The sequence below is a fragment of the Ovis canadensis genome, chromosome 16 (assembly GCF_042477335.2).
Source record: "Ovis canadensis isolate MfBH-ARS-UI-01 breed Bighorn chromosome 16, ARS-UI_OviCan_v2, whole genome shotgun sequence".
NCBI lineage: Eukaryota > Metazoa > Chordata > Mammalia > Artiodactyla > Bovidae > Ovis > Ovis canadensis.
This window is the reverse complement of record NC_091260.1, coordinates 54,483,691-54,500,115: the sequence shown is the minus strand read 5'-3', so window position 1 is coordinate 54,500,115 and position 16,425 is coordinate 54,483,691. Positions and strand designations below refer to the sequence as shown.

The 16,425-nt window shown below is 35.7% G+C and overlaps 1 protein-coding gene across 4 annotated transcripts in view; it reads right to left on the bottom strand.

Moving 5' to 3' along the window:
- Positions 1 to 16,425, bottom strand: part of ZFR (zinc finger RNA binding protein) — an 84,767-nt gene that overhangs the window by 30,256 nt on the left and 38,086 nt on the right. For all 4 annotated transcript variants that reach the window (XR_011249617.1, XR_011249616.1, XM_069556111.1 and 1 more), the window contains 6 exons: positions 13,839 to 14,086; positions 10,798 to 10,989; positions 9,991 to 10,282; positions 6,250 to 6,443; positions 4,419 to 4,538; positions 3,173 to 3,318 (listed from right to left, as the gene is read on the bottom strand). Coding sequence is in view for 2 of the 4 variants with exons in the window: in XM_069556111.1 (XP_069412212.1) it covers positions 3,173 to 3,318; positions 4,419 to 4,538; positions 6,250 to 6,443; positions 9,991 to 10,282; positions 10,798 to 10,989; positions 13,839 to 14,086 (1,192 nt within the window). In the remaining 2 variants the exon portion in view is untranslated. The remainder of the gene's footprint in view (positions 1 to 3,172; positions 3,319 to 4,418; positions 4,539 to 6,249; positions 6,444 to 9,990; positions 10,283 to 10,797; positions 10,990 to 13,838; positions 14,087 to 16,425) is intronic.

Genomic DNA, 16,425 nt, shown 5'->3' with positions numbered 1-16,425 from the left:
CCAACCTCTTCCTCGTAACAGTAGACATTGTAAACTTAAACTCCTACCTCATGTGGCCAGACTAATAAAGTGTGTGAGTGAAAGACCCAAAGCATACATTCAGGTATTTTCCTCATGTCTTCAAAGAAATGTGCTCTCTATTTTTTTTTGTAAGAGAGAACTTCTTAAGACAACCTTTAATTTCCTCATCTGATACAGAGAGAGACAAAGACATTTTTCTACAATGAGGAAAAACAACAGGGATAAATGGCAACTCACATCCCATTTCACTTTTGGGGACATGCTAAGGATGATGGGAAGTATGGTAAAGAAGGAAAACACATGCTCTGGCTAGACAAGAGGGCCGCACAGCTATTAATTACTGTCACAAGGGAATACCAGATGGTTACCCCAAGGTCAACCAGGACTTTTGTGAAATCTCATGGTCTTTAAATGTTGATTCATGTTGGTGTCCAAAAAAATACTATGGGCACCAAATAAAACACCCATGGGCTGAACTTGGTGGGCAGTTAGCATGTAGCCTCTGTTTTAATAGTCAACATTTTTGGAATCTAATTTTTCACCATATGACTCTCTCCCTCTCAGTTCTATCTTTGCCTTCAGCTTCAAACTAGGATACCAATAATTCCCTAGGCAGTCGTGTCTTTATAGCAAATTTTTGTTAACAGTAAATTTTTACTAGACAAATTCATTTAATACAAAACGTAAGAAAGAAGTATGCTTCTCAAGTAGTACTGTAGAAACCATTATTTCTTCAGGTCAGGAATAAGTAGTGCTTTCTGGGTCATCCAATTTAGGACAGATAGAATCATACTTCTGATTTTATTCAGGTCATGAGAGAAAATGAATAATAACAGCTTGAAGGCCCTGGAAAACCATGTTCATTCTAGTTTTGAATATTCTATTATTACTAATGATGTTTAGGTTACATAAGGGCATATTTAAATATTGATTGTTTACCAATTCATACTTGGTAAACATAGTATACTATAGTGCCTAACACACTATATGCTACTTCCTGGCATACAGTATAGCAGTAAAACAGGAAGTAACTGCATAATCTAGGTATAGGGAAAAATTGCCAGTGCATTACAAAGGCAGAAATTTCATAAGAACAAAGTTAAATTTAAATACATAAAAAAGAAAAATTGATAAATAAATAACATTAAAGATTATTTAAAGATAACATGTTAATGGGTTAATAGCTATAAGAAGTGTCTGTACAAATCTGTTAACAGGTAAGTTAACAAATGAATAGGCAATTCACCACAAAAGAAATGTAAGTGATTAAGCATAAAATAAAAACTTAATTTGCCAGTAATACAAAGTTGAAATAAAACTGGCTTTCATGTTTCTATTTCTCACAGGCAGATATTTTAATAAATTATAGGAGCAGCCCTCAAAGTGTGGTCTGGGTAGTCTAGGTAGTCCTTGAGACACCTTCAGGGGGATTCATGACATCAAAGTTACTCTCAAAATAATATCTGCTTTCTCTATTCTCTTTATGAGTCTACAGTGGAGTTATCCAGAGGCAAAATGTGTTATCACAACCTGTTGAGCACAGAAGCAGAAGGAGAATGAGGCTGCCTTAAGCTAGACATTAAAGAGATCTGCAAAAATGTAAAAAATGTCATTATTTCTGGAGGAGAAACAATTATTATAGTTAGCATATTATATTCACCATTATCATATTAATAAATACACCTGATTTAATATAATTATTAATAATTAACTATATCTAAACAAAGTTATATAAAAATAAGTTCATAAATACTGAAACTTCTCAGTTTTCCTTTCTAATACAATGTTGACAGCCTATAACCCACATACACAAAAACTCTTCAGTCTTCAATAATTAGTGTTATTATAATATTATAAAATAATTAACCTCCAATTAAAATAAATTTATATTAAAAAATAATTATTGAGTTATAAAAGGTCCTGAGACCAAAAAGTTTGAGGATCACTAAGTTAAACTATCTAGCACAGGCAAAAGTACAGGTATCTGTCAACATTTTTGCTTCTGGGATTTGATTAGTGTCAACTGATAGTGATTTATGCAATAATACTGCCTCAAGGTTGGTCAATGTAATAACAATAGGGAAATACCATAAAAAACTCTAAATATCTAAAAACATAGGAAATGGGTTATAAAGAAAATTTTACATCTGCACAAAAAAGTATTACATACCCATGGAAAATAATTTTAGCTTACTTACAAGTTGGTATGTAAATGAAAAGAAGTGGGTTATAAAAACTTGTACACAAACACTTATGGCAGCAGTATTCATAACCCAAAAGTGGAAATAACACAAATGTCCATCAACTGATAAACAGATAAATAAAATGTGACACATTTATGTAATGAAATACTATGCATGCATAAAAAATAAAGTACTGATATATACAATAACATGCGTGAAACTTGAAAACATCATGCTAAGTGAAAAGTAGCCAGACACAAAAGTCAATATGTTTTATGATTTTATTTATGTGAAATCTATAGTATAGGCAATCTACTAAGATGAAGTTTATTAGTGGTTGCCCAGGAGCAGAGGGAGGAGTTGGTAGGGAAATAGGTACTGATTGCTAAATGGGTTTATAGTTTCTTTTGTGGGTCATAAAAATGTTCTAAAACTGACTGTGCTGGTAACTGCACAACTCTGTGAATAAAATCAATGAATTGTGCCACTTAAAGATATGTCAGTTATATCAATAAAACTAAACATTTCTGTATCTACTGAACATATTTTCTCATTTATCCTTTCTTGTAGCTTCTACAGTTTTTAAAACAAACCCTACACATTATTAATGTCTAGAATCTACTCAATCTTATATTTAGGATATTTTTTTGTCATGTAACCAAATGCTCTATTTTGCTTTAAATTAAGGCATTTATTTATGATATTAAACTATTTATGTATTTAAATATATAAAAGTTATTATTTACAAAATAAGTCCTAATACCAAGGACATGGTCAAATATTAGAATAGCCAGTAACTTAACTGTAATGCATTTCTTCCCTAGACCTAGTGTCTCCCTCACAAGTGAAAACTAAAAATATTTCAAATAAATCTGGATTGCTCTGAATGGGAGTCACATACTCAGAACAGCTAAGTTTCTTAGAAAGTCTAAACCACCTATCATGGTACTAAAAGTTAAAAATACTACCTCATTTCCATTCTCCAGCGTTCCTCCTCTTCTCTCCTTCGCCAGTACTCCTCTTTCTGCATTTGCTTTCTCATTTTCTCTTCTTGAATCTTTCTTGCTCTAATACTGGGCTTTACTTCTACTTGCAAATCTGGATTTACTTTTTTCTGTTAACATAGACAAGATGTTTGAAAAACCAGCAATCCTTCCAACAATCTACAAATATCTTAAATCATACAAGCCCACATATTCTTTCATCACAGAGGCTTTTATTTGCAAATCTATTATAAGAGTAAATGTAGTAAAACAAGTTGAATCAGAGAAAAATTCAAAATATATTCATAAACATTCTTTCTTCCTTCCCATCCCCAAAATTCTTGGTTCTTCAAGTTTAGTATGCAAAAAGTACTTAATTTACTGTTAACCAATAAAAGAAATCCTTAGGAGACTGATGGGTATTTAGTATTCCTTTGTTTGTTTGTAAATAAATGATTCTAGATATCTGAGTATGGGGTTAAAAACTTTTTTTCATAGAGAAGTATTACTGCCCATTAACGAATTATTTTTAATCTCCACCATTTCTGTGTTTAGAAAACATGAATCTAGTACATAAGTCCAACCTAATTAAAAACTTTAAATATAGTAGTTAGATTTAACTTATTACTTGGAAGTGTTTTCAATGAAGAATTCCTCATTTCAAAATCCACTTTAACGGAAATTCTGCCAAGATAAAGGAAATTGGAGACCTGACATTTCTTTCAAACACTTCCTTTGAAGCAACTATTTTTACATGATTACTTGATCCAAGTAATGTCAGTTTTATTTTGACACTAGAAATAATGAAATATGACTACATTGCTTTTTCTTAAGTATAACAAAAGTGATAGGTACTCAGTTGTGTCCAATTATGTGACCCCAAGGACTGTAGCCCATGAGGCTCCTCTGTCCATGGAATTCTTTGGCAAGAACAATGGAGTAGGCTGCCATGCCCTTCTCCAGGCAATTTTTCAGACCCAGGGATCGAACTTGGGTCTCCTGCATTGTAGGCAGATTCTTTACCATCTGAGGCACCAGGGGAAGCCCTAAGTATAACAAACTAATCAATAAAAATTAAACATCTGACTCTCTAAGTGAGACATGACATGCCAATCTGAGAGTGGGAGTTCATGGATTTAGTGAGTTATATTTAGATGCTTTATTTTTGCATCTAGAATGTTCCAAGCCGTATAAAAAAGAGAAAGAGAAAAATAGCTGAAAATTTCCTCACTTTATATTGAAGTCTGTGTCTTCGTCCTTTTAAATGCATCTCCTTAGCATTGGGATCATTAAAGCTGCACTCACATAATTTGCAATGGAATCTAATCACTTTTCCTTCATCATTTCGTACCTTGACGTCGGGGGAAAAAAAAAGTCAAGAAATCACAACAGGAATGTCACAGGTAAACATTTCAATATAAACCCATCTCATGAGTTGTTAATAACTTTCAGAATTTATAGTCAGAAAAGGCGGGGGGGGGGGGGCAATGTCTATACTTTTTAAAGAGGATAATCTACAGAAATGAACAGGGTTAGAATTCTTAACTGTACAATGCAAGATGTACTACTATGTATTTGGCTCTTATAGTTAAACGTCCCCTATATGTAAACATTTAGATTTTAATGCAATAGACACCTTCAATTATTGAAAAAATATTTACTGAATACCTGCTCCTGCCAGGTACTGTTCTTGGAAATGGAGCTGAAGATGATCAAAGGCATTATTCTCATTTCTACAAAGCCCAAGACTTTATACATGTACAACTTATTCTCATTTCTACAAAGCCCAAGACTTTATACATGTACAACTTTATTGAAAACCAATGTCAATTTTTTTCTAACTGCACAACCAGTTAGGAAGACAAGTAGACTAGAATGTTATTAAAAGTTATTAAAACTTCAGCAAGTTTTAAAGATTGGTTCTAAACACAATCCTCTGAAGTTAAGATTACTTAACCAGTATTATTGGTGATTAAATATTCTGGCCAGATGTTCTGGCTGTACTTTTTTTTTAAGACAACCAAGTCTTACTATCAGCTAAAAGTTTATTATTTATTTAAAAGTTTATTAACCTTTAAATTTATTTTTTTTTGCCTTACCGTGTTGGCATTGTGGAATCTTAGTTCCCTGACCAGGGATGAAACCCATGCGCAATGAAGTAGAAGCAAGAAGCCCTAACCACTGGACTGCCAGGAAATTCCCAAGATCTATAACTTTAAATTAAAACTGCATGTGAATAACTTATAAACTATACAGCCCAGTTTTCCATCTTGTAAACAAAGAATTCAATAAGTAATTTTTCTTGATGGAAAAGGGTGAAGAACAAATAAATATTTGTCAAAAATCTACCATATGCTAGGCACTGTGCTTAGGTACTTTATTTGATCTAAGCTTTACACCTTCACTGAGAGATACCCAAATTTTACAGATGTAGACACTGAAATTTAGAGAGCTTGTTCTGTTCAACTGTTCTATAATACAGCAAAAGCAGAATAGGGCTACACCACTGTATGTTCATCTTTCCACTAACAGCAAATATCTATTAAGTCCCTTCTGATACTTCCTTATCCTCCATTTACTAAGTTATTTTGTAAAACAGGAATAGTTTTCTAATCAGCTTGAGAAATCAAATAAAAAGTCATCTGTTATATCAGCAATCTAAATTTTACACACAAAACTGTTCAGAAAGAAATATTTGCTGTCTTTGTCATTTCTGCTGTTCACATTTTTGTTTTTACTTTTTATTTTCAGCACAGTAGAAGGCTTATGTTACAAGAAGGCCTGACAAATAAATAGAAAGTTACTTCACATACTACAGTGATGACGTCAGCAGGGAAAGAAAAGTTAACAAAAAAATTGTGATGTCACTTAGGCAAGCTCAAAGGGCAGGCTTAAAAAAAAAAAAACAACACAAAACCTTCAACAAAGATCCCTTCAATATCCCTTTGTAAGTAATCTAAACCTAAAATATAACTGAATTTCACATGTAAAGCACACTTGTGACAAAGTGACACACGTCTTTCCTATCTAATCTCACAATAGGAGTATTCTCAAATCAATACCTCCTCCACATAATCATGGCCCACTGGCTGCACATCGCTCTGCAAAGCAGCAAGAGACGCAGGTGTGACTGGTTCTGACACTGTGTCTGGCTTTACTTCTGGAATTGGTACAGAAGTGACAGGAGTGTTTTTAACACATTCAGTTCCTTTTAAGTCTTCTGTTTTATTTCCTGTTGACTGCAGTTTATTACCACCTAGAACGTAAAAGAATTAGAGTAATTTTAATTTTCTTCTTGTATAATATATGAACTGATACAAGATCTCTAGATAAAGTTCTGATCTTTCCTACCAACAAACTCCTGATTGACATACAATAGATCAGAATTTTGAAGAACCATAGAAACCATTTGGCTTTTTTATGCTATTAATGAAATACATGTCTCAATCTCCCCATTCTCTCTCTCATAATATTCAATGGTTCTCTCTGTCCTCACCATGGCTCTTATAACATCAAGTACCTAAAAAGTAAAGAGCAAGTACCTGAAATGGTACTGTCTAAGCCTAAATCACTGCAGATGGTGATTGCAGCCATGAAATTAAAAGACGCTTACTCCTTGGAAGAAAAGTTATGACCAACCTAGATAGCATATTAAAAAGCAGAGACATTACTTTGCCAACAAAGGTCCATCTAGTCAAGGCTATGGTTTTTCCAGTGGTCATGTATAGATGTGAGAGTTGAACTGTGAAGAAAGCTGAGCGCTAAAGAATTGTTGCTTTTGAACCGTAGTGCTGGAGAAGACTCGAGAGTCCCTTGGACTGCAAAGAGGTCCAACCAGTCCATCCTAAAGGAGATCAGTCCTGGATGATGCTGAAGCTGAAACTCCAATACTTTGGCCACCTCATGTGAAGAGCTGACTCACTGGAAAAGACCCTGATGCTGGGAGGGATTAGGGGCAAGAGGAGAAGGGGACGACAGAGGATGAGATGGCTGGATGGCAGCACCGACTCGATGGACATGAGTTTGAGTGAACTCCGGGAGTTGGTGATGGACAGGGAGGCCTGGCGTGCTGCTATTCATGCGGTCGCCAAGAGTCAGACAGTGTGCTGTCTTTGAGGTGTCAATAATTTAAGGTCAGGTATGGATGTGAGAGTTGGACTATAAAGAAAACTGAGCACCAAAGAATTGATGCTTTTGAACTGTGGTGTTGGAGAAGACTCTTGAGAGTCCCTCGGACTGCAAGGAGATCCAATCAGTCCATCCTAAAGGAGGTCAGTCCTGGGTGTTCACTGGAAGCACTGATGTTGAAGCTGAAACTCCAATACTTTGGCCACCTGATACGAAGAGCTGACTCATTTGAAAAGACCTTGATGCTGGGAAAGATTGAGGGCAGGAGGAGAAGGGGACGATGGAGGATAAGATGGTTGGATGGCATCACTGACTCAATGGACATGGGTTTGGGTGGACTCCGGGAGTTGGTGATGGACAGGGAGGCCTGGCATGCTGCAGTTCATGAGGTTGCAAAGAGTCAGACACGACTGAGTAACTGAACTGACTGACACGTTATTATAGCACAATGTGTTAATAGAGTATTTTGGGAACATAAAGGAAAGGAACCATCATCCTTTAACCCGATTCAGTTAGGAATAGCTTCAGCAAGTATGACACCAGGGCTGGGCTTAAGTGTGCTAAGTATGAACTGGTCAGGCAGAAAAAAAGAGAATTATATCTAAACAGAAAGAACAGTATGCACACGCAAGACACAAAGACATGGAGTTAAAAAGACTATGGTAACAGAATTGAAAGAGACACGTGTACCTCAATGTTCATTGCAGCACTGTTCATAATAGCTAGGACATGGAAGCAACTTAGATGTCCATCAGCAGATGAATGGATAAGAAAGCTGTGGTATATATACACAATGGAGTATTACTCAGCTATTAAAAAGAACACATTTGAATCCGTTCTAATGAGGTGGATGAAAGTGGAGCCTATTATGCAGAGTGAAGTACATCAGAAAGAAAAACACCAATACAGCATATTAACGCATATATATGGAATTTAGAAAGATGCTAATGATGACCCTATATGCGAGACAGCAAAAGAGACACAGATATATAAGAACAGACTTTTGGACTCTGTGGGAGAAAGAGAGGGTGGGATGATTTGTGAGAACAGCACTGAAACAAGTATATTACTATATGTGAAATAGATCACCAGTCCAAGTTTGATGCATGAAACAGGGCAATCAAACCTGGTACATTGGGACAACCCTGAGGGAAGGGATGGGATGGGGAGGAAGGTGGGAGGGGGAGTTCAGGATGGGGGACACATGTACATCCATGGCTGATTCATGTCAATGTATGGGAAAAACCACCACAATATTGTAAAGTAATTAGCCTCCAATTAAAATAAACAAATAATAATAATAAAAAAGACTATGGTAAATTTAAAAAAGACTTGGTAATTCAATAGGACTTATCACTGAGGTACAGGGCTTCCCTGGTGGCTCAGATGGTAAAGAATCTGCCTGTAATGCAGGAGGCCTGGGTTCAATCCCTGGGTTGGGAAGACCCACTGGAGGAGGGAATGGCAACCTACTCCAGTATTCTTGCCTGGAGAATCCCATGGACAGAGGAGCCTGGCAGGCCACAGTGCATGAAGTCACCAAGAGTCTGACACGACTAAGTGACTTAAGCACAGCACTGAGGTAGAGGCAATGATATCTGAGGTAGGGGTTAATTTGTGAAAGGACTTGGATGACATCATTAAGGAATACAGACATTTTTCTTATATGCAAGGGGGAGGCCACAGAAAATTTTTAAATGGGAAACTAACACAATCTGATAAATATTTTTTTACAAAATAACTTTGACAAAAGTGTTGCAGAAACTGGATACAATAAGAGACAAAGCTCTGAGGAAGCAGCTTTGAAGGCCTAAAAACAAAGCAGAGGCTATGAAGAGAAAAAGACACTTTTTTGGAGAGTATTGTAGCAACAGAAACAAAAGGATTAGAAACAACTGGAAGAGGCAACAAGTAAGAAAAAATGTCAGTGGACTTTTTCATGTGAAAAAGCAGCAGTTTTATGAGATTAGTTCACAGTACTCTTGTGATGAGAGAAAATGTTACAAACAGACACTAACAGGCATCAACAGAACCATACAGATAATGACCAGGAAATACTTAAAATATGGTTCTAGAACTCAGGTGGGCGTCCTGAATTTGCCCAAACGATTTTAAAGGTACTGCATACACAATATGTATACTCATGAATACTAAGTGAGTGAGATGAGAGAATCAGAATCTTAGCAATACTACCAGCTAATGAACATGAGAGCCAGAGAACCAATAAAGATATCTGAGGAAGGAGCCAGTGGACCCAAAATAGAGAGAGAGACATAACTAAAGCTTTAAGGTATAGCAGTCAACTGTTTCAAATGTTAGAGAGGTCAACAGGATGAAACAGAAAACTGGCCATTCAAGTGGCAAGTAGGTTTTTGGTGATTTCAGAAAAGGGTAGAGTTGAAATACTATAAGAGACTGAGGACCGGATAGGAAGTAGAGCAAGTAAGAATTAGGTTAGCAGCCTGAGGAATAGTAAAATAAATACATATATATTTTTAAGTCTGTGGCTGAAGAAAACGGAACTGAAAAAATTTCAAGGAAAAAAAATACAGATATGTAATTAAATAAGGTCCCAGAAAAGAAGACAACTGTGTAAGTAGAAGAGCTACTCCTGGGGTGGAGGAGAAATACCACTTTAACAGAGTTAGAAGGAACACAAAATCTTCAGTACTTGCCAACAAAGTTTATTTTGGGTGTAGATGTTTTCTTGGCAGCCATATTTGCAGGCACTGCTGATACTTTACTGTTGGCTGTGCTATTAAGAGACGAGTTTCCTGTAGCTGTAAGACCTTTCACTGAAGAAGTTGCAATTGATGAAGTATTCACAGTACAATTGCTTGCTGCAATGCTTGAAGGAGAGGCAGTTGGCTTTGAAGCAGATACAGCTGTTGAAGAAGTAGCTTGGCTAACAACGTTTGGTTCTGTTGAAGGAATGGGTTTACCAAGTTTTGTGTGTAATTTAACCACCTACAAAATAAAAGCATATTTATCTGTCAGAAGACTCAGAGAATGTAGATTTTTTTAAAAAAAGTTTGCCTAAAAGATGCTATAAAATGAAAATCTTAACCATATTTTTCTTTGTTGTATTTTTTTCTCTTATACACTTTTAAATAAAAACTCATTACTTTCAAAACAATCTGTGTGAAACAGATTCGGATGCATATTACATCTACCACTTGGTGAGGAAATGACTTGGCTACATGCATACCAACCTATACTTAAGCCTAACAGAAGGCAGAAAACAACTACATGATTCAATTTCAGTTGGTGGGAAAAGACCAAGTTCAATTTTAAGAAGGGTCACCAGTCTTTTCTTCCTTAAGCAATGACTATTTGATGTCACCTTTATATATACATTAGGCATGTAATACCCTCAAAAATTTCCAAATTTTGAAGCCTCCTTTACTTTACCCCCAACCCCACCAAAAATGGAAAAGAAAAGACAGTTAAGACATAAGGTTGTGTGGGAAAAAAACACCTACTTTCTGATGCTTAGCACCACGAATGTGGGCAGCATATGCATCTGCTCCCGTACAAGACACATCGCAGAGCTCACAACGTAGCTGATTTTGAGTCCCACGAGTAGAGTTGCTGCTGCTGCTGGTATTCTGTGAGGCTTTCAATGCAGCTTCTTTTTTTTTATGTTTCTGCCCTTCTAAATGTTCTTTATAAGTCTGTCTCAAACAAAAAGAATAATTTTGCTTCACTACTTTTCTATCTTCATTATTTGCAATGATTCATTCCAATCTCTAACACTCATTAAAATCTCAGCACTACACCATTTTATTTTTTTTATTTTTTTTTCTAGCACTACACCATTTTAAAAGCAACTGAACAGGAGCATGTGGCTTCCCTACCTACATGATGTATTTGTGGTTCTCTGTACCTTGTTTACCAAGAACATACTTACCTAACACGTTAATTAACAAAGGACTTTCATCCATAGCCAAAATATCAATATAAGGTAACTGCTCTCAGTTTGAAAGAATTTATATCTTTTAGTGCTTATGTATAATGTTGGGTAGAGATTATTAAGAGTGATCATTCCGAAAGAAATTATTTAATTATAGGATTATGAGGAGGGAGGAAAAATGTATCTGCCACATGAGAAGAAAAAACAATGTTACTACATGTTAACAAGACTCTTTATAAACAGGTATGATTACTTATAAAACTGGCTTAGAAGTCAGTTGCATCTGAGAAAACTTAAGAATGCATTTTCACAATCTGTGTTAGAATCCATTCCACCCTGAACAAAAGTCTATTTAAAGCATTTAACTGTCAGAATTGTATCCCTTTTGAAGGAAAAATAACATTATTGTAATAGTAGCCACCAAAATAGTGCAAGTACATATTAAAAATTGTCTTCAATGTCAATGACCAAGGAAGGCAGTTTTATAAAAATGAGAGGTCAATAAGGACCTTGAGTGGGGCCAGTTTATTATTTCCTGTATTATTTAAAAAAATTTTATACACACATATGATGAGCATAAAATTGCATAGATAGCATAGAATCTCAGAGCTGAATGGGACTTTAGAGGTTACCTAAAATGATTTTCTAAGTTTGAAACAAGAAAATCCTTTCTCAAAATGAAATCTTATGCACAAGTAAGGAAAGTTACTGTATTTCAAACAACAAGAGGAAGACCTAAGACCTAGCCATCTGATTCTCTTCTCACCATCTGTAGCAGTCTAAAGTGGCTTCGTGAAGCAGTGTGAACCTCAATTATTTAGGGACAAGTGCCTATTACAGAAGTGAGGAAACAAAGGCCCAGACAATTGACTTAGCCTCCAACTTGCCCAAGGCCACAAGTTAAGTCACAGACACAGGACTGAAACAACAGCCCCTCATACTGGAACCAACTTAGTCTCCTTTCTTATATCTACACTAGTCTCAAACTCACCATCTCATTCACACTGTATTTTTCTCCATAGGTTCATTAACCCCTTACAGCACTGCCTCTGACTTAACAGAGGTACTCTTGGCCTGTTCTTGTGTAACCATCCAGCTCCCCCAAATCAATGGTCAGCCTTGCATATATAGGCTGATTCTAAATGCTATTAACTTATCACCCTAGAGCTATGTGCTATGCTTTTGTATGTTACCACATAGCCAAGTCTCTTAACATTTGTAATTGACGTTACAACTGTCACAAATTGTAACATTTGTGATTGATGATGCCACATCATCATTCACCCTAAACAGTCATTACTGAGTAGGATACACTCCTCAATACTAAAGCCAACATTCTTGTTCCCCTTCATGTTTGGTCCTGGGTTGCTGCAAACATTCCCCATGTCTCCTCTCCCCCGAGCATGTTATCACAATGAAACTGTTTTCTATCAAACTTAAAATAGGAAAAAAAAAAAAAGGTCTTATCTTAACAGCCACATATATTAAACTAGTTTGGTGTAACTCAAGAGAATGCTGATAATTGAAAATAACTCCCAAATTCTATACTGAAAAGCAAACAGAACTGATCTAGTAAATTTAAAAGAATGTACACAGATTGGGAAAGGGTGATAGATGATGTAACTGGAAGAAAACTACTAAAAACTCAAAATCTGATCTTTTCAAATACTATGCCTTTTGCTTGCCAAACTGCTTACCAAATTTTTATATAAACACTAGACACTTTTAAAGATATTAACAAGTAAAGTTGGGAAGGGAGCTGAACTCACTAGATTTTATAAACAGATCCTTCCCTAAATCACTTATTTCATGTTTAGAAACAGCAAGAAAACAATAACAAAAAACAACAACAAAAAAAAGCAAAATAAAGGAATAAAGGTTCTGCATGCTTCTTTGGTTGATATTTTTGAAAAAGACACTTTCCTACAGCTTTCTTATTCCCAAAGTCCCTACAGCCTCATGGAGGAAATAAGTATATAGAAACAAGTAACATCCCATAAAGCATATACAAAAGTCAGTCTCATGAAAAATGTTATCCTAAAATTATAGATTATTAAAATAGCTTAAGGATTTTTAATACTAGAGAAAAGCAACTTCTGCTATTTATATCTGACAAAGTCTTCTCATCTCATCATCCTTTTTCGACTACAAAATTCTACTCATACACTCAATATAGACCTTGAAGAACTAAGAAAATCAAAGTTCAAGAATTTTGCATAAAAGGCTTAAAAAGTAAATCATAAATGCCAAGAAAGAAATAAAAATTCAATCTTATTCCAAAATCCCAACTAATCTGAATATAAAACTTTTAAGCTAAATTAAAAGTTTTATTTAAAGAGCCAAGTATCCTTCCTAAAGAAAAGCTCAATTTGTTCACCTTTTAATAACATTCATAATTATTTTTACTGTATTTTTCTTAGAATTCTTGTATGTCAATACAAAAACCTTTAAAAAAAATGGTCATTTGATGAAATATGTACGTTAACTAAAAGCTAGCAGGAGAGAAAAATGTAAACTTTCTTTGTAGGCATAAGAATTATAATAATCAATCATACTTAACTATCAAAGACAACCACTCAAGACTTATGGTGAAGCATACAACATACGTACCTGTGGTCCAGCACAGCTGATCTTACAGACATCACAATAGTGAATCTGGGGTGGTTTGGGAGGCTGTTTTGGTTTCAGTTGTTTATTTTGGAATGGTGCTTTTTTAGTAAAGGTGGTCCCTGTCCAGGCAGCTGTTGCAGCAGCTGCTGCCGCCGCCGCTGCCGCCTGCTTCTGTTGCTGCTGCTGCTGTTGGTAGTAGGAGGATGCAGCTGAATACACTGCTGCTTCATAACCTGAATAAGATGTACCTTACAAATAAAATCAAACAAAGATTCTGTTACATACCTATAAAAGGCCAAGAAAAATGATGAGAATTAGGGAATTTAATCCCAATAAATTCTCCTTAAAAAGACAGGTTACATGTGCATATTTACGAATAAATTGTATCTCACAAAACCTAAGAAAAATGTTACTTATCCTTCTTTTAATGTAAGTCAAGCAACCAAGTATTTACACAATACATGTCAAGTGTTAGGATAAGATTTGGTCACTGCTTTCAAGAAGGCTTATAGTACTGCTGGAAGGCTGTGATAGCATGTCTGATAAACTTCTGTGGTTATAGAACTGTTATACAGTATTTTCCCCAAGCAGAATTCTCCTGAATACAATTAAGAAAGTGCTGGTTTGAGGAAAAGTCTGAACCAGAATACAGAAAGGAAAAAAAGTCATGAAAGTTAAGACTATACGTGCTTCGTGGTTTAGAGGATAAAAGATATAAAAGAGGAAATTACACAAAGATGACACCAAGATTTTGAATCCCAGTGACTGACTGAAGGGGTTGCACAGTCAATAAAAGTAAGGAGCTGATAGAAACTGGTTTGGAGAGGTAAGGTGACTAAAGCTTGGCAAAAGTCTGTAATATGGAGCTGGAGTTCTGATGAGTATCAGGACAACAAAAGACAAGATTTGAAATAAAGAACCAAAGACATTGGTTCTCAACTTCCAAAAGGTGAAAAAGCACTGAATTTCCTGGTTAAATGTATCAATTTTATCCTTCCATTGTTCAAAGTCTTTGATGAATAAGCATATTAAGCTAGCTACATATATACAATATATATAAGCTGTTTATGTGCACTGATTTATAGATTAAAAAATCTATAAAAGCTTTACATGTGAAAAAGTTGCTGATTTTATTTATAACACTATGTTAAAACTGGAAAACTTACTGTTTCTTAAACTAAGATCCCTGGAAATCTGTTAGACTCCCTAATTGTCATCCTTTCCCCTGAAGAGGAAATGAGTAGGTCAAAAGTTAAGGCTCAAGAGAGAGATTCCTAGTTGCTATGACATCTTAGAAGAACTACTTAAGGAAAACTGAACTTTTTGATTTCTCAAATGCAAACTGCTATACTGAGGAGTAAAGATTTATGACCCACTCACTTTAATATATTTTACACAGGGAAGAAAACACGAATTGGAAAGGTGAAGGTTAAGATGCATGGGAAATCATAATCATAAGATTCTGAAGTATTAATAAAAAATTTCCAAATGACTAGTTGTGTGCAAGAACTGTAAACATACTACTTAAAATGCAGCTTCATGAATTATGTATCGAGAAAATAAAAAGGAGGATAAGATCAGCAGCATCCTACAATGCTGGATGATCAGAAGTTCTAGGCTCTAGGTTTTTTTCTGGCCATGCTGCATGGCTTGCAGGATCTTAGTTCTGACTGGGGACTGAACCTAGGCCTAAAGCAATGAAGCGGTCAGGTACTAATCACTGGACCATCAGGGAATTCCCTAGGTTTCTTTGAAAACTGAGAATCCATACTACAAGAGGCAGTGTTCCAGGAACAGTGATATCTCAGAACACAACTATAGGTAGGTATATAAAGTACGTATTACTATATGTAGTTTACAGATGAGAAAACTGAGGCTGTGGCTCAGATCATGAACTCCTTATTGCCAAAATTCAGACTTAAATTGAAGAAAGTGGGGAAAACTAGACCATTCACTAATGTCACTAGACCATTCAGGTATGACCTAAATCAAACCCCTTATGACTACACAGTGGAAGTGAGAAATAGATTTAAGGGACTGGATCTGATAGAGTGCCTGATGAACTATGGATAGAGGTTCATGACACTGTACAGGAGACAGGAATCAAGACTATCCCCAAGAAAAAGAAATGCGGTCTGAGGCCTTACAAACAGCTGTGAAAAGAAGCGAAGCGAAAAGCAAAGGAGAAAAGAAAAGATATACTTATCTGAATGTAGAGTTCCAAAGATTAGCAAGGAGAGATAAGAAAGCCTTCCTCAGTGATCTGTGCAAAGAAACAGAGGAAAACAATAGAATGGGAGAGACTAGAGATCTCTTCAAGAAAATTAGAGATACCAAGGGAACATTTCATGCAAAGATGGCTCAATAAAGGACAGAATGGCATGGACCTAATAGAAGCAGAAGATATTAAGAAGAGGTGGCAAATATACACAGAAGAATTGTACAAAAAAGATCTTCACGACTCAGAAAATCACGGTGGTGTGATCACTCACACTCACCTAGAGCCAGATATCCTGGAATGTGAAGTCAAGTGGGCCTTAGGAAGCATCACTACGAACAAAGCTAGTGGAGGTGATGGAATTCCAGC